Here is a 23657-nt window from a genome sequence, read left to right on the forward strand (position 1 = left end):
AGATTCACATGAGCTTTTGCTGAGTTAATAAAGATTAAAGATGAGTGTTTTATTCTGTCCTACTGGAGAGCAATACCTTTCTCTGCATGTGTCTGGTTTTGATATTTTTTCCCTATAGGGTTGCCAGAAGATTTTAGGTAGCACAATCTTTTATGCTTCGATTGTATGCTGTATGGGGCAGGGACAAATTTTTTTTGTTCCATGTTTGTACAGCGCCTAGCACTCTGGGGTCGTGGTCCAGGACTAGTGGTCCCAATTGCTATGTGAATATAAATAATATGAGGGGGGGGGCGGGAGGGAGACAGCTGATGTTTTAATGCTCATGATCATGTCAACAGATGTCTTGACGGGCATTAACTCCCACAAGAAGTAGACTTCTCCATTTTATAGTGAGGACTAATGTCCTCCCCAATTTCTCTTAGAGGCAACTTTAACCTATATAACATGGGCTTTGGCACAGTTGTTACCTCCTGTTTTAGGCTACTCAGGGAGGGCACTTAAACATGTATTTGGTTTTAAGCATGTACTTAAGTCACACTAAAATCAATGGGATTTAAACATGTGCTTAAAATTAAGCATCTGCTCAAATGCTTTCCTGAATTGGGGCCTGACAGCAGACCCTAAGTGTGGTGGTAATCCTATACGTTGCATACTGTGTTGTATCTTTATAATGATGTTGCAGCATTCAAATCAAATAACCTAATTTTCTTGTTTAAAAGCTTCCTCAGGATTTTTTTGGCAATACCAGAATACTTAAATTTATGTAAAAATCTAAAATTCTTGCTATAAGTGCTAGACAAAAAGGTAGGAAGTTTTCTTTAGTCAGGAATAGTATTGTAAAGACTTCTACTCCTCATGGTTGTCATCTACTCCTATACAATTGAATATACTAGAACCCACTACGAGCTGCAAATGTGATAGACTAGTAATTAAGCAGTAAACTTGCTACTTATGTAAACTTTACTGAGAATGGTGCAAGCATAAATTGCCTCTAACCTTAACTCTTCAATCATCATTATCAACATGACTTAAGCTAATATTTTCTTCATTACACAGGGAGGGAAATATGAGCAACATGTTATTCAAGTTGCCTATAATAAATTTTTTCACTAGAAACCCTGAGCCTACTGTCTCACATTAAATCAGTGCTCGGTTCACCACAAGGAGATGCATTGTCACCCTAGACTGCATAATCACAGTATTTTACTACTGTAATATACAGCAGTTGTAATAAGTCCTGTTTATAAAAGACAGTCATCTGTTACACTGCTCTACAGCCAAAATGCTTCTGAAATAAATGTAGTCAAACTTTACTAATTCTGGGTCACTGAGAACGAAAATGATGCTTAAAATTGTTGATTGGCTCTAGTTTTCAAGATATGCTGTTGGGTCAGTATATACGACCCTTGACTTGGGAATGGCGGAGGATAAGTGAGTTATAAAGGGAAGGGATCTCAATTTAAACCAGAAATGACTAAAATACATCTTTGACTGGATCTGTGAATAAATCTATGACTGGGTTTGGACAGTACTTGCTTTTTAGGCAAAACAATGAATGATGCAATCTGAAGCTGGTATTGTGTCATACATGATATGAATTGCATCATGTTATTTCTAGAAGTCATGGATGATGCAATCATAACGAAGCTTACATCACTCTGCTGAACAAATTGCCCTATATCAGCTCTAGAAATCATACAGTGTCGTGCTCTCTTATTTGTCAGTGTTTGATTTTGCAAAGGGACACATTTCTGTTTAGCCAAAGTGAGCAGAGATGCCTCGTACTTGTGTGAACAGTGCAGATAACTTCTGCTATGTTTGTGGTGAAGTGACTTTTGCATCACAAAAGCGCAGTATAACCACTATGGTTAAGAAAGCCTATCACCTTTATTTTGGCTGCAAAATTGGAGATCAGGACAAGAGATGGCCCCACAAATATGCTGCAACACTTGTGCAATAAATCTTCGCCAGTGGTTGAACAGGAAAAGAGAATCTATGCCTTTCGCAGTGCCAATGATTTGGAGAGAGCCAACAGATCATACCAGCAATTGTTACTTCTGTATGGTGCCTCCAGTTGGGAAAGGTGTGTCAAAGAAGAAAAAGTGGACTGTGCATTATCCAAACATTCCATCAGCTATACGCCCAGTACCCCATGGAGAAGGACTGCCGGTTCCTGATGCACCAGAATCATTCTCACTTGAGTCAGACGAGGAAGAGGAAGAGGATGAAACTTCTGGTCCTGATCCATCAATGTCACAGGACCCACATTTTTCTCCCATCCTCCTCCTCTGAACCACACCTCATAACACAAGGTGAACTGAATGACCTTGTCAGGGATTTGGAACTACCCAAGAGTAAGGCAGAGCTGTTGGGCTCCAGACTACAGCAGTGGAATCTCCTGGCAGGTGATGTTAGGGTTTCCATGTTCCGTGACCGTCAAAAGGATCTTGTCCCATTCTTCTTCATGGAAGGTGATCTTATAGCCTGCAACAACATCGATGGTGTGATGGCAGCCCTCAACATCGTTCACGATCCAGATGAGTGGAGACTGTTCATTGATTCATCGAAGACGAGTCTTAAAGCTGTTTTACTGCATAATGGCAATGTTTTGCCATCAATTCCAGTTGGTCATGCAGTCCATATGAAGGAAACCTATGAGAACATGAAACAACTTTTGAGGTGCATAAACTATGACCAACACCAGTGGCAGCTTTGTGGCGATTTGAAGGTTGTTGCTCTCTTGCTTGGTCTGCAGACTGGATACACAAAGTACTGCTGTTTTCTCTGCGAATGGGATAGTCGTGCAAGAGATTCCCACTACATCAAGAAAGATTGGCCACTCCGACAGTCATTGGAGCCTGGGAGGAAAAGTGTTCAGCATCCACCACTTGTTGAATCAAGGAAGATTTTGTTACCACCCTCACACATCAAGCTGGGTCTGACGAAGAACTTTGTCAAGGCCATTGACAAAACACAAGCAGCTTTCAAGTACCTCCGTGGAAAATTTCCAAGGTTAAGTGAAGCTAAGATAAAGGAAGGTGTCTTTGTTGGTCCTCAGATTTGTGAACTTCTTCGAGATGATGCATTTGACCATGCACTGCGTGGCAAGGGAAAGACGGCATGGAAAGCCTTCCAGTTAGTGGCAATAAATTTTCTCGGAAACAACAAGGCAGACAACTACAGGTTGTTGGTGGAAAACCTCCTCAAGGCATACAAAAGCCTTGGTTGCAACATGTCACTAAAGATACATTTTTTGCACTCTCATCTAGATTTTTTTCCACCGAACTGCGGAGCAGTGAGCGACGAGCACGGCGAGCGATTACACCAGGACATTGCAACAATGGAGAAACGCTATCAGGGCAAATGGAGCCCATCAATGCTTGCAGACTATTGCTGGACAGTGACAAGAGATGCTCCATTTAATGAATACAAGAGACAAGCCAAGAAGCGCCGAGTAGACACTGAATAGGACTAAACTTTGTACATAATAGTTTTTTGCCTTTTGTTTCATAATAAATTTTATTTATAGACTCATAGACTCATAGACTTTAAGGTCAGAAGGGACCATTGTGGTCATCTAGTCTGACCTCCCGCATGATGCAGGCCACAAAAGCTGACCCACCCAATTTCCCTTATCTCAGCTGTTGAAGTCTCCAGATCGTGATTTAAAGACTTCAAGTCGCAGAGAATCCTCCAGCTTGCGACCCCTGCCCTATGCTGCGGAGGAAGGCAAAAAACCTCCAGGGCCTCTGCCAATCTACCCTGGAGGAAAATTCCTTCCCGACCCCAAATATGGCGATCAGTAGCCCCGAGCATACAGGCAAGATTCTCCAGCCGGACCCACATTTTACCAGCGATGGCACGTTATTGCCTAATTGACTAAAATCACGTTATCCCATCAAACCATTCCCTCCATAAACTTATCTAGCCTAATCTTGAAGCCAGAGAGGTCTTTCGCCCCCACCGTTTCCCTCGGAAGGCTGTTCCAGAATTTCACCCCTCTGACGGTTAGAAACCTTCGTCTAATTTCAAGCCTAAACTTCCCCACGGCCAGTTTATATCCATTCGTTCTCGTGTCCACATTAGTACTGAGCTGAAATAATTCCTCTCCCTCCCTGGTATTTATCCCTTTGATATATTTAAAGAGAGCAATCATATCCCCCCTCAGCCTTCTTTTGGTTAGGCTAAACAAACCGAGCTCCTCGAGTCTCCTTTCATAGGAAAGGTTTTCCATTCCTCGGATCAACCTAGTGGCCCTTCTCTGTACCCGTTCCAGTTTGAGTTCATCCTTTTTAAACATGGGAGACCAGAACTGCACGCAGTACTCCAAATGAGGTCTCACCAGCGCCTTGTATAACAGAAGCAGCACCTCCTTGTCCCTACTAGAAATACCTCGCCTAATGCATCCCAAGATCGCATTAGCTTTTTTCACAGCCACGTCACATTGCCTGCTCATAGTCATCCTGCGATCAACCAGGACTCCGAGGTCCTTCTCCTCCTCCGTCACTTCCAACCGATGCGTCCCCAGCTTATAACTAAAATTCTTGTTAGTCATCCTTAAATGCATCACCTTACACTTATATAACCCTTTTGCTGATTTTTAAAGTGTTACATAAACAGGACAGGTGAAATATTATCATGTAAAGCAACCATAAACACATGAAAAGACCTAGGTTTACAATTTATGATTAAAACTCTACTATCTACACAATATACATAGACATAAAATGTAAAAACTTAAATATCTTAGAAACAGTAGCCAATCAGTTGTTTTAATAGTCATATTTGAATTCAGCACATCAAAATACATAATAAATAGCACATTTTATCTCTGAAGCAGACGACTTATCAAAAATTGTAGACCAGTGTTTCTGTATTAGAAGCCTTTATTGGTTAAATATACTTTGCAGAGGTGGGTTTAATGTGTCTTCTAGGTCAGTGGTTCCCAAACTTTAACAACCCGGGAACCCCTTTCACTAAATTGTGAAATCTCGTGAACCCCCACCTAAAAATGAATATTTCCAGGGATTTGTTTAAATTTCCTCAGTGTGATGGATGTGCTTGCTTTGCTCTGCATAGCTCTTGGAAATCCGGAACCACTGGAGAAAGATAAAGTCTCAGGTCTGGTTCGGCATCAAGTCTATTTCTGTATTTAGTTTTCAGATGTTCATCCAAGGAAAACGCTTTCTCGCATAAGTATGTTGTTGAAAATGGTAACAAAACTGTAGTAGCTTTTTCTGCCAGAAGGGGGTATTCGTTTCTTAAACTCAGCCAAAAGTTGATCAGATTTCTAAAACTCCTTTTCAGTTTGTAATCACAGGAGATCTCAATCAATTTCCTCTTTTTCAATATCTGTGTTGAGAAAGTGGTATCATCAAAAAGGTTGCGAATCCAGTCATCATTGCCTGACATAGCTGGAAAGTATTCGCTAAAAGTTGTGCAAATTCCTTTTAGGTGTGCAATTACAGTATATTAGTTTTAGTGCACTGATCCAACTGAAGCTTATGTTCTTGATGACTTCCTGGCAGATTACTGAAACACACAGTTTGATTATTTTCCTAACAACTTTCCCAGAACTGCAACTTCTTTATCATGGATTCAACTCGCTCTTGCACATTGAAAACTGTTATATTGAGACTTTGAAGAGATAAATGTAGGTCATTAATTCTTGAGAAAATATCTGCTAAATAAGCTAGGCTCTGGAGCCAGACATTATTTTCCATACAGCTGTCAAGCTGGAAAGGGTGGCTGTTGGAAAAAAAAGCCCCTAGGATTTCTGTTCTAAGCTCAAACAAGCGCACAAGGATTTTGCCCCATGAGAGCCATCTAACTTTGGTATGGGTCAACAGACAGTTGTGTATACTACCCATTTCTTCACAAAGTACGTGAAATATTCTGGAATTTGGTTGCCCCTGCTCAATCTGCCCTTCATGCTGCCCAACTTCCCTGTCTGCCAAGGACAGGGGTCTGAGCTGCCACCTGCGTGCCTGGGGTCCCAGCTGCAGCCCTGCCAACCATGGGGCTCATGCTGCTGGCCCTGTGCCGGGGTCTGGGCCGCCGGCTCTGCACTCCACTGAGCTCAGGCTGCTGGTCCCCGCTGACTGCCGGGGCTTGAGCTGCCGGCCCCAACTGCCCAGCCCCATGCTTCATGGGGCTTGGCGTGCCGACCCTATGCTGACCACTGGGGCTCGGGCTGCCAGCCCCTCTGCTGATAGGGACAGGGCTCAGGCTGCTAGCCCCAACTGCCCGGCCCCATTCTCCATGGGACTTGGGCTACCAGCCCTGCGCTGATGGGGGCAGGGCTCGGGCTGCCGGCCCCAACTGCCCAGCCCCATTCGCCATGGGGCTCGGGCTACCAGCCGCGCGCTGACTACTGGGGCTTGGGCTGCCGGTCCCAACTGGCACAGGCTCTGGCACGGGCTCTGTCTGCCCTGCAACCGCATCCCACCTGCTGCTTCCCATGTCTGGAGTCCTCTGGACACCATTAGGGAAATTTTGCTAGCAAACCCCCTGTAATGTTGTGCGAACCGCAGTTTGGGAACCACTGTTCTAGGTGCTAAATAGTTAACATTCTATCTACAAATTGTTAGGAATATTATGTTGACACAATACCATAGTAGCCTAGGCCCTAATCCTCATTCCACTTATCCAAGTACCTCGGTCCATACCAGTCTGAGTCTTGCTGTTCCAATTATTGTTATTTACTGTTGTATCTTTGTTTTGTTTACAGGTGACATGTCAGCAGCAATGCCAAATGTTATATTGAAAATTGATCCTCAGGATCTTCAGATCCAGACATTTACAGTGGAGAAGCTGTTGGAACCATTGATAATTCAGGTATTTTTAGCACTGCAAAAATATTATGGACATTCATAAGAGGAGAGAAACGAGGGAAGAATTTACTTTACTCCTACCTAATGATGGGAAAACTGTATCTGAGTCTTCTGCACCTATGTATACGCAATACTGGCTCAAGGATAGTCCAGTTCACTTAGCTTCCTCTATTCTCACAAATGCAGCACATTTTATTGTACCTAATATAATCTGTTCCACTGAAACCCTTATTCAGTGTTATCCAATGAATATGTAAATATAGAAGGGAGAGAGAGATTACAAGTGGAGCTCCAGTATATAAAATGTCACATGGAAGGAAGGAATTGAGTCTGTTGCAGTTGATGGACAGAGGGGAAAGGAAGGATCTTGAGATCTGTAGATAAGTCTAGTTATCTGAACCTAAAAGACTTTACATTCTGTGCCATGTTCTGTTTTAGATGAACCTGTTTGACAGTCCCTAATATCCCTGCCATTTAATTATTGCATATTGTACAATCATTATTTTAAATTGACAGGGTTTTTTGTCAACAGAAACATAGACCCAATGGTTTAACAAAACTCCACCAACTTTATAAATTGAGCCTGTTAGGTGTAAGCAGAGTCACACTATAAAATCTAGGGTTATTCCAAAAGTGTTCACCACTTAAAGAGAAAATCTTGATCACACTCAGCTGAGTTTACACGTAAACAAGAAACTTTTTTCTATTTTACATCTATGCAATGGAAAATGCCTTGTTGAAAAAAACCTAGACAGAATTGCAATAGAATGATTATGCATGTAACTGTTGTTTTTTTTTTAAAAGGCACTTGTACTATACCACCCTTTTTAACAGTAGTCCTTTCTTTATTAGGCTAGGAATAGGAAATACGTCCTCTTCTCTGAATCCTAAACTATTCTTGGAATTTTTTTTTTGATGCACAGATGTAGCATTTGCTTTTTGTAACAGGGTCACTTGCCCCTTTGAGGGCTAGGGCCAGCCAACCCTAGTTACTAAGGGGACACACCTGAGCAGGGATCAGCTGATTACCTTATGAAGAGCAGCTGTAAGCTACAGAGAGGGGGGGATTCCTAGGGAGACTAGAATGGAGTACAGAGGTTGCTGGGAGTGAGTAGGCTCCGGAAGAGGAAACTTGGGACTTGAGGAATGAGACTACAGACAGGAAAGGCTTCAGAGTGACCTGATAATGAAGTAAATGGATGGATTTGACATTTTGAATGTTTGTTAATTTAATAAACCAGAACCTGAGAAGGGGTGTGAAAGAACAACAGGGTTGAGAGTTATTGAAGAAAGGCCTTGAAGGGGGAAACTGAGGCGGGGTCTGCTTGCAGGGCTGCCCTTAGGCCATGAGGGCGTGTGCGAGAGGCGGCCACCTAATGACACTTCTAGTCAGTTACATGTAGCACAGCCATGTCAGCACATCACTTTCTTTCAAAATTTGTCACCACTGCAGAGCAAACTTCTTGTCACAGTGCTATACTGTTCATTTGTTGTTCTGCTCCTGCTGACTGTTAGAACATAATCCTTCCTTAAGGCCTGATCTGTAGCCTGTTGAATTCAATGAAAGACCCTCCCCTCTCCCATTGATTTCAACAGGCAGAGACAACCCGTGCCTGCCAATAGTGAGGGCAGCAGCTTCAGAAGATGTTACTGACCATGCTCAGTACAAGCCAAGCAGCGAATCGGGGTGTGTGTGTGTGTGACATGTGACCCGGTGTGCCCCTCCATGTGTGGCCTCTGTCAACAGGCTTTGGATCAGGCCCTCATACTCTAGTCAAATAGATTATTTTCAGGGGTTGGCACTACCATGTTGCGTGACGGACACTTGACAAAGTTACCTTACTTAGTGATGGACATGGGGGGGAGGAGGGGGAAGGGGATTATGTCATTCAACGTTTCTTGAAAAATTACCACAGACCTCAAAATTTTTACCATGGACACATTGGTGACCCCTGATTATTTTACATCGGTACTTAATGTTTGTATTACAGCCCTTTGAGGTGTCACTTGTCTTAAAAGGCAGTTGAGGTTGCTCATCCCTTTGGAGGATCCAACCTTTGTCCCTGGAAGTAAAAATGCCCTAATGTTGATTGAAATAGAAACAACCTGTTGAATTTATTGGTGCAGAGCCTATGTTGTGACTCCAGTTGTGGTGGAAGTGTGTGTCTGAATAAAGGTAAAGGTTCGGAGGGAGGTAGAAGGTGGATCCAGATCAGAACAGAAACATTTTTTTTTCTAGATGACTCTACAATAGTTTCCTTTGGCAGCTCCCCTAAAAGTAGTATCTGTGGTCAATGCAGAGTATGACCACAAGGTGACAAGGCTAATTCAAAATAATCTAATTTATTCTTGATCACCAATAATGAATAAATAAAATAAACATTCTAAGGCTTTGATTCTGTCTGAAATTTGTATCTTCCATTACAGATTCCAGATCTACATTAATCTTAAAAGAAAGTTATGAAAAATCGTCATTATTTCGCTATAGCGAATAGTCATTGTTAATCTCTCTGCATTTATTCCTTAGTATAGCTTCCATTGTTTTGTTATATTCCTTAAAGTGTTGAGTGCAGAATGTTCCAGGTTACTTATTGCCTTTACATCTAATCTGTGCACTAATTGATAGTGACTTACGTCACTGTCTGACTTCCAGATTCATTTGTTCATAAATCTTTAGCCTGTTCTTTTAATAGTTTCCTTATTCTTCACTTTAAGCTTTGATTTCTCTTTAATCTAAAACTTTTCCCCAGTACATAGGTAAATCAGGAGGTAATTGTGCATGGATGCCAAGCCTGATACATTTTAGTCATCCAATTCCATTTACTCTGTGTGATAACTTTCACAGTTGCATCTATCTGCAATAAATTCCTCCAAAGGATTAGACAATCGTTTCCCCAGCAATTACATTTTTTTATTGTAACTATATGCATATGCATTTAATCGCTTTAAAAAGTCCTCACTGGGCAAAAGAGGTGATACATGGGGGGGGGCATGCAGGGTCATGTTCCCCCCAGATTTGCTGGTTGGCTTGTATTGAGCATGTTCAGTAATATTGATGAAGCTGGCTGTCCTCACTCTGCCCCCCCCCCCCCACTATCTCTGCTTGGCAATGTAAGGGGGGGGAGAAACTTGGTTTTATGCAGAGTTGCATTTTTTTTTTACTTCTATTTATTGTATAATCTGTAAAAGGTGGGCCACACTGCTAGATGCAGTCTGTGAAAGTGGTCCAATCTAGATCATATCTGCACCTTTGTGTCTTTATAGGTAAAAGCTCAGTTGATGAGTGTTGCATTTTTTGCCTAATTCACAAGCACTGTAAAGTCTGACTGTACTGTCAGATTGAATAGGCTGATAGCCTACAAGAAATATTTTGTATAGGCTTTTTAGGTTCTAAAGGTTGCTGAATCATAAAGCTGGGATGCACTCTCAGTGACATGCCATTTGTGAACTCCCCAAGTAGGCTTCATAATAAATAACTTTGTTGAATAATATATGTAGCACAAAGGCAACACTGATTTCAGGTAGTTTCTGACCTTATTATTTTGCTTATAGGCATGTGAGTGTACTGTGGGTGTACAATCCACTTAAAAACCCTGAACTCTGGGGTTTCGAGAGGATGTTTGCTAAATTCTTCTAACCCCCCCCCCTTTTTCTTCCGGCAGCTTTCCTTTAAAGAGATCCCATCAACATGTAAACTGTCTTCATCTGAAAGTGTTGTACCTATTATCGTTTCAAGATTTGTTGTATTTAAGATTACTGTGACTGCAGGAGTTTAATGGAAAACTCTCCTTTCAGTTTGTTCATTGTGTTCATTTGACAACATTAGGTGTATAGCCAGTTTCATTGTTTTGTTGAAGCTCAGTTGAGTTTTCTCTCTTGTGCATTTATGTGAAGGCATCTCTCCTGCTGGACCTGGGAAAGAGCATGCCCATGGCATCCCCCAGGAGAGTGCTCACCAGACAGAGAACAGCAGTCTCACTACAACTAAAGAGGCAGCAGATTGGGGATATGCATGGAGGGAAAAAGAATAGGTGGGTAGGGGACAGGGAAGGGTCAAGTATATTTGGTGTTGTGGTTCTCAGGCTTGCTTATTCTTTTACTGAAAAGACACTTGGACCATTCTCCTCTGGTATATCAACTCTGAAGACATGAAACCAGCACCACAGTTATCAGCTCCCTTTGGCACATATGCTCCGCGCAGTTTGCACACCAGACACCTGCTTGGGATAAAAATAAAGCGTACTTACTATTTCATCTTTGATATTTTTATTAAAGGGAAGCACAAGTTACACAGAAAATAAACACAAAGATGCAACATCAGGCTTTACGTTTTCATATTTCTAGTAAGAGTCATTTATTGTCTTTCCCAGCATACCCCCTAGCTATAGGAGGCATTCAGCATTCACAGACAGCCTGCCACTTTGAGACTGTCCTCCAAGTTCTGGATAAAAATCTTCAGTTCCAAGCCTGCTTTCAAAAGACTTATTTTTTTTCTCTTTGTCTGTGGTGACTCGTGGTTAGTCAAAGAGGAAAATTCCCCCCAATTTGGAAGCTGGGATCTTCTTTTCAATTTCAAATTATCTCGGTGTTGGACAATGGGGATAGTTACTTGAAGCCAGTTTGATGTGAACAACTGGCTTGGTAGGTGCCCCTTCCTGCTTGACTGCTCACCACCTTGCTGTGAGGTGTAGCTGAAGTTGCAGCACAGATTGAGCACAGTTTTCTAAATACACAAAATGTAAAATGACAATCTGTATACATATGTCATAATGGCCAAGTTCAGAGCATTACAAGCTTTCACAAAAGACCTCACTTGATATATTTTATAGTACAATAACATTGTATGTAGTCAGTTGGTTTAACTGCTTTTTTGGGGGGGGTTAAACCTTCTGTTATCCCCTTGGGGTGTCTGGCCTCTGATTGTCACAACACATTTGTAGCTTAGGGTTCTCCTTTTGGATAGGAGGGCCAATGGAAGTCTATTAGTAATAGGGGAGTTGTCTTTAGTTCTGTGTAGAATAAGTGCACTCTAAGGGCAGGTCTACATTTAAAACACTGCATTGGCACAGTTGGCACTGATGCCGCTATAGTGCTTTAATGGAGACACTCTATGCTGACAGGAGAGCTCTCGACGAGAAGCAGTAGATATGTCAGTGAGAGAAGCTTTCCTGCTGACATAATGCTGTCTAGACCAGTGCTTAGGTCAGTATAGCTACATCGCTCGGGGTGTGGATTTTTCATACCCCTGAACGACATGGTTATACTGAAATAATTCTGTAGTGCAGACCTGTCCTAAGAGTGGCAAAAAACTATTAACCACAATTTATATGGGCAGTACTTCTTTTTCTCCAGACATCTGAATTACAGAAAGGACTGTTAGTGTTTGAAAGTATAGGCAAGCTGTATGGCCCTTGCCGCTAGGCAGCTCAAAACAAATGCTTTATTCTTTCCAACAGTGAGAGGCTTCCCAGTTCCAACTGGCCCACTCGGCAGGTGCAGTTTGATATGTTGATTTGGCTTCTGAGGCCCATATTAACCTATTCAGAGCCTGTGTTGGGTACACACAGACCCTTAAATCAAGAAAGCCCAGCCTCTGGCCTAACTCAAAATCTTTTAGATGAAATCTGGAAACGAAAAGCAAAGACAATTTGCTTGACATTTGCAGCTTTGAGGTATCTCAGGAATGAAGCTTGAATCTGTAGTATAATTCTTTTTCTCCAGATATACTGAATACCTTTTGAAAATCAAGGTTTTCACTGAGTGTTGGAAAACATGCTTGGTGTGCATTGCCACTGGGGTGCAGGAGGATGTGACAGTGTTTAATTAACTGGGAGTTGTGATTGAGCATGGACTGGATAAATGGGATCATACTTTATCTGATAGCATGTGCTATTATGCTAGCATTTTGTCTGGGTACTGTACCCTTCCACTGCTAGCTATATTAATGATGTAGCAAAAGGAACAAACCTAGTATGATGCCACTGCATAGTTCAGTTATCCCTGTGCAAGTTGCACCCCTCATTCACATCTTTCAAGATTATTTTTATATTTCCTAACCTAAGTGAGCCAAGAACTTTTTATCAAATTGTGATGGGTATTTTAAATCAGAGTCTGCCTCAATGAAATAATATTGAGCCCATTTCTATGGAAATGAATGCATTATGTTTTATCTTCTGATGTTCCTGGCAGAGATCCTGAAGATGCAGGGTCCTGCAGGTATAAGCTTTCATCTACTGGAATGAGTATCGTATTTTTATTGTTTGTTTTTTATTTCTGTTTGACTTTTTTTTAATTGTACAAAACACATTAAACAACTATCACATGTGTGTAAAGGTACATTACACACATCTGAATGCAGTGAAAATTAAAATAAACAAAACGTACTAGTAATAAATTTCTGAGAATGGCAAGTAACCATATTTCTTTAAATCCATCCTGCTTTTCATTTAGGTGAAATGGTATTTTCTCTCAGGACTTAAATCATTCAGGCTTGCATGCTAGTCTTTAACATTAAGTTTGCCACCTTCCACATTGGAAATATCAGCCTATAAACTGTGAAACTGGCTCTTAACAAAATATGGTCCTTGTGGCTGTATATTGAATCCCCTGAAAATAACATTCTAGGATTTCTAAAGTAAGTTATTTAGACTGTTGCTTTCAATGCATATTCCAGCAGCTGGCTGGTTTATGTGAAGTAAATAATTTGGTTTATTTCTATTGAAGTTTGAACTGAGGCTGTGCTCATCAGTCAAAAGAAAACTCTTTTTAATAATCTAGACATGAGGTATTTTCATGACATGTCTCCGCATGACTCTCCAAAACAGTTGAGGTCAGGTGGCAGCTTGTCTTTGTTCTCTGTCCCAAAATTCCAGATGAATGAGGCAGGGGCCAAGACTTCCTCGTTTCAAGGACTGGTTATGGAAATGCTTTCCTGAGGATCTGTGGATGTCCCTCTATTAGGCACTGATCCAGCAGGGCACGAAACCATGTGAACTTCTGAATAAAAGCCTGTATACCACCAGATGAGAGTCTTGATCAGGATATGCAGTTGAAGGGAGACAGACATAGGAATGAATTTACGTGGAAGGCTGGAATTTTGTTAGCTTAACTCTGGGGAGAAGGTGCCTCTGCCCTACCTCCCCCGACTCTCTCATGCTAGGCATTTAAGTGGGTCAGTAAAGTGGGTTATAGGACTCCTATCATATAACCCATAACTGTGAGTAGACCCTCCCTGACCTACCTCTAGGATTCAGTTCGTTCATCTGAATAGTTTCATTCTCCTCCCTGCATGGGGAACAAAGCATACCACAGGTCTGCGAAGATGTCAGGACTCCCTTTCTCCCATAGGCATAAGGGCCACTAGTGAAATACCAGGTGTCTCTTTACCTCTGGGCATGGCCTTTATCCACACTGAACACTGACCTCAAGCTACGACAAGCTAAACAATACCACCAGTTACTAATGGTATTTTAAAGTCTTATTCCTCGTAACGGAGCTGTGCCTCATAGATGCTGCCAGGAAGATGACAAAACACAGTAGATTTCTGCTAGTTTGATCCTAATGGGAAAAATTCCTTCCTGACCCCAAATAAGCAATCAGTCAGACATGCAACATCCTGAAAACACAGCTCCTATACTGCAAAGGGAGGGAGAAAGGGGGAGGGTGAGGCATCCACAATGGAAGTTCCATGGGTGCTGGAACAATTTGTATTGTGGATGTGTGGAGAGCAATTGAACCAAACTGTAAACCCTGTATATGATGGAAACCACTTCAAGTCAGGGGTGCAGCAGCACCTTCAGCATTTATAAATGGAACAAGAGGCTCCAAAGACCTGGAAAATTGTTTAAATTACTGAAGTGGGAGGAGCTAAGGGCCAATCAGCTTCCATCTACCCTTGCCTGCCCAATCGGAGGCAGAGAACCTATGGAGAAGGAGGGGCCAGTACCTGCTTCCTGGACATCCCCACCCTGCATCTCCCCACCCTGCATCTGCCTTCCACACAGCTGTCCAATCAAGTTTCTTGTCCAATGAGGCGGATGGGTGGTGTTATCTTTATTACGCACCCTTTGACATACTGTCTCGTATCAAACAACAAGCACTATAGCTGTCTGAATTAGTGGAATTTGAATTTTAAACTATACTAAAGATCTGCTGGCACAGCATAACGAACTAGAAGAATAATAAAGAATTCAAAACATCATTAGTGAAAATATCTTTTGATGTTTGTTAAATCAACAATACTTCCCTTTTTTTTTAAAAAAAATCTCTTTAGAATGCACTATTAGCGTGACAGCCATTGCAATGCATCAGAAAATACTTTGTTAGAAAAATTTATGATGGAGTGTGGAGGTTGTGTTCAATAAATGCGGAATGTAGAGTGGGAAGCTACATAAAAATAGCTTGCTTATGCTCGTTAAAATGCACGATTTAAAAACAGTTTAGATGATTATGCTCTAACTTAGATTCCAAACAAATCTTATGCACATCTTAAATGATTTGCAAAAACATTGAATTCTTTTGGGCTAAATCCTGTCCCCTGTGATTCTGCCCTATATTAGGGGAAGAATTTGGAGAGATGGGTCTGCACCCATTGCATACTGTGGATGCTCTTTCTGTCCCTGCTTGAGAGATGGTAGGGGGAGTAGCCAAAAGTGATTGTGGGAGCAATGGAAGTGAGAGTTATGCTTCCTGCTGTTACTGAGGATTTTGTAAATACACTTTTAATTTTTATGTCATTATGATATTTTATAGGAAACAGCATAAGAATTTTAGAGCAATGGTAATAAGATGAGTCAGAGTGGCAACAATGATATTCTACCAGCTTTGTTTTGAACCCTATGAAATGAAGGTAATATATCTGGGAGAATTTCAAAAGTCAGACACTGAGATTAAAAAAAAATTGTCCAAATATCTTGTTGGGTGTGGCTCTTTGTTTTTGAAGTATCTGCTCACTCCTAGGGCTGTTCATTATTTTGTTGTTAATTTTAAATAACTAAAAGCAATATTAGTCTATTGGCTGCAGAATTTAAGACACTCATTTATTTATTTTTAAATTTTAGGTTACCACATTAGTGAATTGTCCACAAACCCCTTCTAATAAGAAAAAAGGATGTTCCAAAAGAGCCCGTGTCCTCTTAGCTTCTGTGGAAAAAGCCACTTGGAATCTATTGGACAAAGGGGAGAAAATTGCTAAGGAAGCCATTGTATTTAAGGAGGAACTTAATGCAGCACTTAATGATGTTCGTAAAGAAAGTAAGTACAGTACCCACTGTGAATAAACCAGGTGCTTTAAGGAATTCAGTTATACATATAATTTTTGTTAGTGTGTCTATCTCTAAAATGCAAATTGCCTTTCCCATTTACTGAAGTTTGTTCTTTAAAATACAAAGTATATCATTGTGGTGAAATAATGTCCTTGGTTCTTTGGTTTTGTCTCTCTGAGATTAGTTTAGCACTCACCAGGCTGAAGATTATCCAGTAGATGTTATTTGTAGATACTGCACAATTGAAGATGTCAGTTTAAAAAAAAAGGGGGGAAGATTTCTACAAATTCTGTATTTAAAAACATGTTATACAGTTTAATAGCGATTCAGTAGTCTTAATGTGATGCCATTAGTCTTTAATACACTTAGGCCTGGGCTACACTAGCGGGCGGGGGCGGGGGTTCGAACTAAGATACGCAACTTCAGCTACGCGAATAGCGTAGCTGAAGTCGAAGTATCTTAGTTCGACTTACCTGGCCATCCTCACAGCGGCGAGTCGACTGCCGCAGGCTCCCCCGTCGACGCCGCTTACTCGTCCTGCCGAGGTGGAGTATGGGCGTTGATCAGCGGATCGATTTATCGCGTCCAGACGAGATGCGATAAATCGATCCCCGATACATTGAACACTACCCGCCGATCCGGCGGGTAGTATAGACGTACCCTTAGACTCATAGAATTTAAAGTCAGAAGGGACCATTGTGATCCTCTAGTTTGACCTCCTGCACGTTGCAGGCCACACCCACTCCTGAAATAGACTCCTAACTTCTGGCCGAGTTACTGAAGTCCTCAAATAATGATTTAAAGTTACAGAGAATTCACCATTTACACTAATTTAAACCTGCAAGTGACCTGTGCCCCATGCTGCATAGGAAGGCAAAACTACCCCAGGGTGTCTGCCATATTTGGGGTTGGCAATCAGTTAGACCCTGAGCATGTGGGAAAGACCTACCAGGCAGATACCACAGAGAATTATTTTCCAGGTAACTTGGAGCCCTCCCCGTCTAGTGTCCCGTCTCTGGCCATTGGGGATTTTTGCTACTGGCAGTCGCCGATGGGCCACATGTCATTGTAGGCAATCTCATCCATAATTTAGCAAGCTGAGTCTTTAAGCCAGTTAGACTCTTTTTTCCCCCTCCCCCCGCCACTGCTCCGCTTAGAAAGCTGTTCCAGAATTTCACTTCTCTGATGGTTAGAAACCTTCACCTAGTTTCAAGCCTAAATTACATTTTATTTTCTCAAATACAGTAATGTTGTCCTTTTTCCCCAGTTTTCTTTTTGACAGTCAATTTGGGGCCCTTGGGGGGTATTCCAGATGGGAGCAGAAATTGGTGATAGCCAGATATTTCTTTGATGCAGTTTTGTTTATTTACAAAGAATGTACAAAGTCCTGTGTCTCTGAATGAAAAGGAATCAAATAGCAGGAAACAGATTCTTTTGCTTGCAGTATCAAGGGCATATTTTTCAGCCTACACCGCTGACTCAAAAACCTCTCCACAGGTTTCTTCCAGGGTTAACACCACGGTTCAGCTGTCTGTCTGTCTGTTTCTGGCCTATTCTACACCTAGAATATTAGGTCGGTATTCACGCCCCTGAGCAATGCAGTTAAATCACCATAACCCTGGATGTAGACAGTGCTAGGTTGATGGGAGAATTCTCTGTTGGTGTAAGTAGTGTCTTCATTGAAGGGCTACAGAGGCACAGCTGCGCTGCGGTAGTGGTTTTATGTGTAGACATACCCTCAGGCCTGGTCTATACTACGAGGTTAGGTCAAATTTAGCCATGTTAGGTCGATTTAAAAATGACTGTCCCCACACAACCAATCCTGTTCCGTCGACCTAATGGACTCTTAAAATCAACTTCTGTACTCCTTCTCGGTGAGGGGAGTAGCGCTAAAATCGACCTTGCTGGGTCGAATTTGGGGTAGTGCGGACACAAATTGACAGTATTGGCCTCCGGGAGCTATCCCAGAGTGCTCCATTGTGACCGCTCTGGACAGCACTTTGAACTCCGATGCATTAGCCAGGTACATAGGAAAAGCCCTGGGAACTTTTGAATTTCATTTCCTGTTTGGTCAGCATGGCAGCAGCACTGGTGACCATGCAGTCCCCCCAGAATCGCAAACGAACTCCAGCATGGATCGAAAGGGAGACACTGGATCTGATTGCTGTATGTGGAGAAGCATCTGTGCAGGCCGAACTCCGATCAAAAAGAAGAAATGCTAATATATTTGCCAAAAGCTCACAGGGCATGTTGGACAGAGGCTACACCAGGGACACACAGCAGTGCCGTGTGACAGTTAAGGAGCTCAGGCAAGCCTACCAAAAGACAAAGGAGGCAAAAGGTCGCTTCGGGTCAGAGACCTATACATGCCGTTTCTATGACCAGCTGCATGACATTCTAGGTGGGGACCCTACCACTATCCCACCACAGTCTGTGGACACCTGCAAGGGGGGAGTCTCACGCAACAGAGAGGAGGATTTTGCGGATGAGGAAGAGGAGGAGGAGGAGAATGCGCAGCAAGCAAGCGGTGAATCCGTTCTCCCCGGCAGCCAGGAACTTTTCTTCACCGTGGAGCCAATACCCTTCCAAGGTGGGATCCCCGATCCTGAAGCCAGAGAAGGCACCTCTGGTGAGTGCACATTGGTAACTACAGTACAGGGTTTAAAAGCAGTAGCATTTAATATTTGATTTGCCCTGAAGAACTGGGATGCATTCGCAGCCAGTACAGCTACTGGAAAGGTCTGTTCACATGTCTGGGGATGGAGCGGGAATCCTCCAGGGACATCTCCATGAAGCTCTCCTGGAGGTACTCTGAAAGCCTTTGCAGAAGGGTTCTGGGGAGGGCTGCCTTATTTCGTCCTCCATGGTAGGACACTTTACCATGCCAAGCCAGTAGCAAGTATTCTGGAATCATTGCAGCACAAAGCATGGCAGCGAATGGTCCTGGGTTTTGGTCGCATTCAAGCAACATTCGGTCTATATCTTTCTGGGTTAGCCTCAGTAGAGTGATATCGTTCATGGTCACCTGGTTGAAATAAGGGAAGTTTTGTAAGGGAACAGTAAAAGGACCCTGTTCATGCTGGGCTGTTTGTGCTTGGCTAAAAGGGATCATCCCAGAGAATAGCCGCGGGGTGGGGGTAGGTGTGTGCTGCACATCCACCCGAAAACTGCAGCCCCTCCTTTTAAATGTGAAACCCAACCCATTGCTTGCTCTGGGAAAGGAGGGCGCTCCTCATTCTCACATGTTATGAAGGCGTTGGAAGCCAAACCCTTGTACCCTTTGGCTTACCATGGCTGCCTGGAAACCAAATTCTGTTGCCCAGCCATGTGTGATGTGTCACCATACCAGCAGGGGCTCAATATAAAAGGCAAAATGTGACCTTCTACCTAAAGCACATGTGCTGTCTGCTGTGAATTGCTTGATTCACTGTGAAAGAGTCTCCCTTTTGTTCTCAGAAATGTATCATCTTAAATTTTACTCTCCCTTTTTATCTCCCCCCAGGTGCAAATGTTTCCCCATACACTCCCCATATCATCTCCATCCCTGAGGTTATCGCAGATTAGAAGGCGAAAAAAACGCACTCGCGATGACATGTTTTCCAAACTCATGCATTTCCCCCCCCCCCCCCCCCCCCCGTACTGATAGGGCACAGCTTAATGCATGGAGGCATTCAGTGCAGAGGCCAGGAAAGAATTAAGTGAGTGCGAAGAGCGGAGGCAGGATGCGATACTGAGGCTAATCGGGGAGCAAACGGACATGATGAACCATCTGTTGGAGCTGCAGGAAAGCCAACAAGAGCACAGACCCCCACTGAATCCACTGTATAACTGCATGCCCTCCTCCCCAAGTTCCATATCCGCTTCACCCAGACGCCCAAGAATGCGAGTGGGGAGGCTCTGGGCACCCAGCCACTCCACTCTGAGAATGGCCCAAGTAACAGAAGGCTGTCATTCAAACAGTATTGTAGTGTGGCTACAATAAAAAATGTGGCCTTGTCCTTCCCTCCTCCCCCACCTCACCCGGGCTACCTTGTCCATTATCTCATTTTTTTTTAATTAATAAAGAAAGAATGCATGGTTTCAAAACCATAGTTACTTTATTTTGAAGGGGGGAGGGTGGTTGGCTTACAGGGAATTAAAATCAACAAAGGGGGCGGGTTTGCATCAAGGAGAAACACACACAACAGTCACACCGAAGCCTGGCCAGTCATGAAACTAGCTTTCAAAGCCTCTCTGATGCGTAGCCTGCCTTGCTGTGCTCTTCTAATTGCCCTGGTGTCTGGCTGTTCAAAATCGGATGCCAGGCGATTTGCCTCAACCTCCCACCCCCCATAAACATCTCCCCCTTACTCTCACAGATATTATGGAGCACACAGCAAGCAGCAATAACAATGGGAATATTGGTTTCGCTGAGATCTAACCGAGTCAGTAAACTGTGCCAGTGAGCATTTAAACATCCAAAGGCACATTCTACCACCATTCTGCACTTGCTCAGCCTATAGTTGAACTGCTCCTTACTACTGTCCAGGCTGCCTGTGTAAGGATTCATGAGCCATGGGAGCAAGGGGTAGGCGGGTCCCCAAGGATAACTATAGGCATTTCAACATCCCCAACAGTAATTTTCTGGTCTGGGAAGTAAGTCCCTTCTTGCAGCTGCTTGAACAGCCCGGAGTTCCTAAATATGCGAGCATCATGCACCTTTCCCGGCCATCCCACGTTGATGTCGGTGAAACATCCCTTGTAATCCACCAGTGCTTTTAGCACCATTGAGAAGTACCCCTTGCGGTTTATGTACTGGTTGGCAAGGTGGTCCAGTGCCAAGATGGGGATATGTGTTCCGTCTATTGCCCCACCACATTTAGGGACCCCCATTGCTGCAAAGTCATCCACTATGACCTGCACATTTCCCAGAGTCACTACCCTTGATAACAGAATGTCAATGATTGCTTTGGCTACTTGGATCACAGCAACCCCCACAGTAGACTTGCCCACTCCAAATTGATTCCCGACTGACCGGTAGCAGTCAGGCATTGCAAGCTTCCACAGGACTATCACCACTTGCTTCTCAACTGTCAGGGCAGCTTTTATCTTGGTATTCCTGCACTTCAAGGTGGGGGAAAGCAACTCTCAGAGTTCCAGGAAAGTGGACTTACGCATGCGAAAGTTTCGCCGCCACTGTGAATCATCCCATACCTGCAACACTATGCGGTCCCACCAGTCTGTGCTTGTTTGCCTGGCCCAGAATCGGCGTTCCACTGTATCAACCAGCCCCAGTGCTGCCATGATGTCCCAATTGCCACAGCCCGTGCTTTCAGGAACGTCTGTGTCCATGTCCTCATCAAAATCCAACTCGTGCTGGCGTCTCTAAACCCGGTTCTGCATATACTCCAGAATAATGCGCAAGATGTTTACAATGCTCACAACAGCAGCAGTGATTGTGAGCTGAGTGGGCTCCATTCTTGCCGTGATATGGCGTCTGCACGGGTAACTCAGGAAAAAAGGTGCGAAAGGATTGTCTGCCATTGCTTTCACGGAGGGAGGGGTGACTGACAACATGTATCCAAAACCACCTGCGACAATGTTTTTGCCTCATCAGGCATTGGGAGCTTATCCCAGAATTCCAATGGGCGGTGGAGACTGCGGGAACTGTGGGATAGCTACCCACAGTGCACTGCTCCGTAAGTCGATGCTAGCCATGGTAGTGAGGACGCACTCCGCTGACTTAATGCGCTTAGTGTGGACATACGCAATCGACTGTATAAAATCGATTTCTACACCCACTCACAACAATACTCAGCAAAAGCTTCTGGGCAGATTCTCATACTCCTTTTTGTTTTAGGTAGGGGCTTATCAGTTACATTAACTGAAGAGTGAGTTCGCACCTATCAGTAAGGTTTTAACTCAACCCATAACAAGGTTTTATCCAACTGACACCATTCATTCATTAATTTTGTTGGCTAGGATTTTCAAAGGCACAGAGGGAATTGTGTGCCTAACAGCCATTTGTGCCTTGGAAAATCTCCTCTGTTATTTTTGTCACTAACTGTTATACAACAAAACAATACTTGTTTAACCAATGTCGCCTCTGTGAAAGTCATGCATATTTCACCTGTGTAGAATCCATCTATATAAATCTCTCAGGAAGCAGTTGCACCTTTTTGTTTTGAAGGATCTGGTTCCTGTATTTGCTGTGATGTCAGTCTCATCTCCCCTCGTTACCTTTCTTGGTTATGTAATTAATTGAAATGAACATGTGATCTTACAGCTTGCTTAAAATAATGTAAAAGATGGTCATGCTTTGATCAGACTGAATCTGGTTAAATTAACAGAGATGAGTATGAGGAACCAATTTCTCATTATCTTATTTGGAAGAAGATAATTATATAGCTCACTCTGATGTGTGTGTACTCTTTCCTGTTGCTGCTAAAGAATGAGGATGTTTGCTTGGTGGGTTTGGGGTGGAAGGACTTCCCAGTCCCTTTCATGAACCAGTACAGAAATGCCTGACCAGTCAAACATTCCCTGAAAAGTTCAGGACTGGGAAGGGGGCTCTCACTGCAGTCTTCTTCCCATTGGCTCTTCTGAGGTTTAGGATTCTGGGTTTTTTTTTCTCCCTACCTGCTGAGGCTAGGGGAAGAGGTGTTAGGGGGAAATTATGGATTTAAGTGGATCCCATACAAAAATTGTCAGGTTTGCATAGTTTCTGACATAAAACCAAGTAAACCTTGACTGTTTCCACTGAGGTGTTTTTTAGTTTTTGCATTCACACTCACTGAACCTCATGTCAATGCACTGAGTTTAGCACCTCTCTAGTCACGTACATCTGATTTTGTGTAATATTTAGGATTGCTCACATTTAATTGAAAAATGGATTATTTTTATGGTAAATAGATTAACAGAGTTCACCGAGGTCTGCGTACTCAGACATTAGTTTTAGGTTACATCATGGAGTGAGACCGAGGAGAGTGATGCCGGGGACTCATAGCAATCAGGAGCTCAACCATAATACTGAACATATACATAAGACCAGACCAATAGACTATCAGTGCAGTAGAGTTTTAACTCCCTAAAGAGTCATGTAGGTTCCACTAATGTGAAAAAAAGATGGGCCAAATTCTATTCACTTGCAGAGGGGCAACCTAGTGATGTTATAGTGGAAATAAAAGTAGTATTTGGCACATTTTTAAAAAGTAATTTGGAAGTCAGACAGTAACTTAGCATTGACCTCTTTAGAGAAAAATAAAAATTTGTCATACAAGCTAATCCTTTGCTACATACTGAATAAAATTCTTCTGTGGGTTATATCCCAGATAACCCCCACTAAATTCTGTAAGGTTGCATAGAGTGTAAGTCATGGCAGAATTTGGTCCATTATCTATTGCAGCAATTCTCTAGATCTACAGCATGGTTTTTTTCGTTTTTAGTGCGCATCAATTTCTTAAAAGCCACTTTGATACCAACATCTCTCAGTTTCAGTTAGCTCTTCTGCTAATTTGCATATTTAATTTTTAGAGAACACTTCATAAGCTATTGTATTCCACTTTACATATTTTTCAAATAT

The 23657-nt window shown here is 42.8% G+C and overlaps 1 protein-coding gene across 1 annotated transcript in view; it reads left to right on the forward strand.

Annotated features, from left to right (window-relative positions):
- The first annotated feature begins 6735 nt into the window (after window positions 1-6735).
- The window catches only part of CTNNA3 (catenin alpha 3), a 968742-nt gene continuing 951820 nt past the window's right edge, over window positions 6736-23657 (forward strand). The window contains exons 1-2 of the mRNA XM_029911396.1: window positions 6736-6837; window positions 15893-16085. Of these exons, the coding sequence (XP_029767256.1) occupies window positions 6736-6837; window positions 15893-16085 (295 nt within the window). The remainder of the gene's footprint in view (window positions 6838-15892; window positions 16086-23657) is intronic.

The sequence above is a fragment of the Terrapene carolina genome, unplaced genomic scaffold (genome assembly GCF_002925995.2).
Source record: "Terrapene carolina triunguis isolate 2854851 unplaced genomic scaffold, T_m_triunguis-2.0 Scaffold95, whole genome shotgun sequence".
NCBI lineage: Eukaryota > Metazoa > Chordata > Testudines > Emydidae > Terrapene > Terrapene triunguis.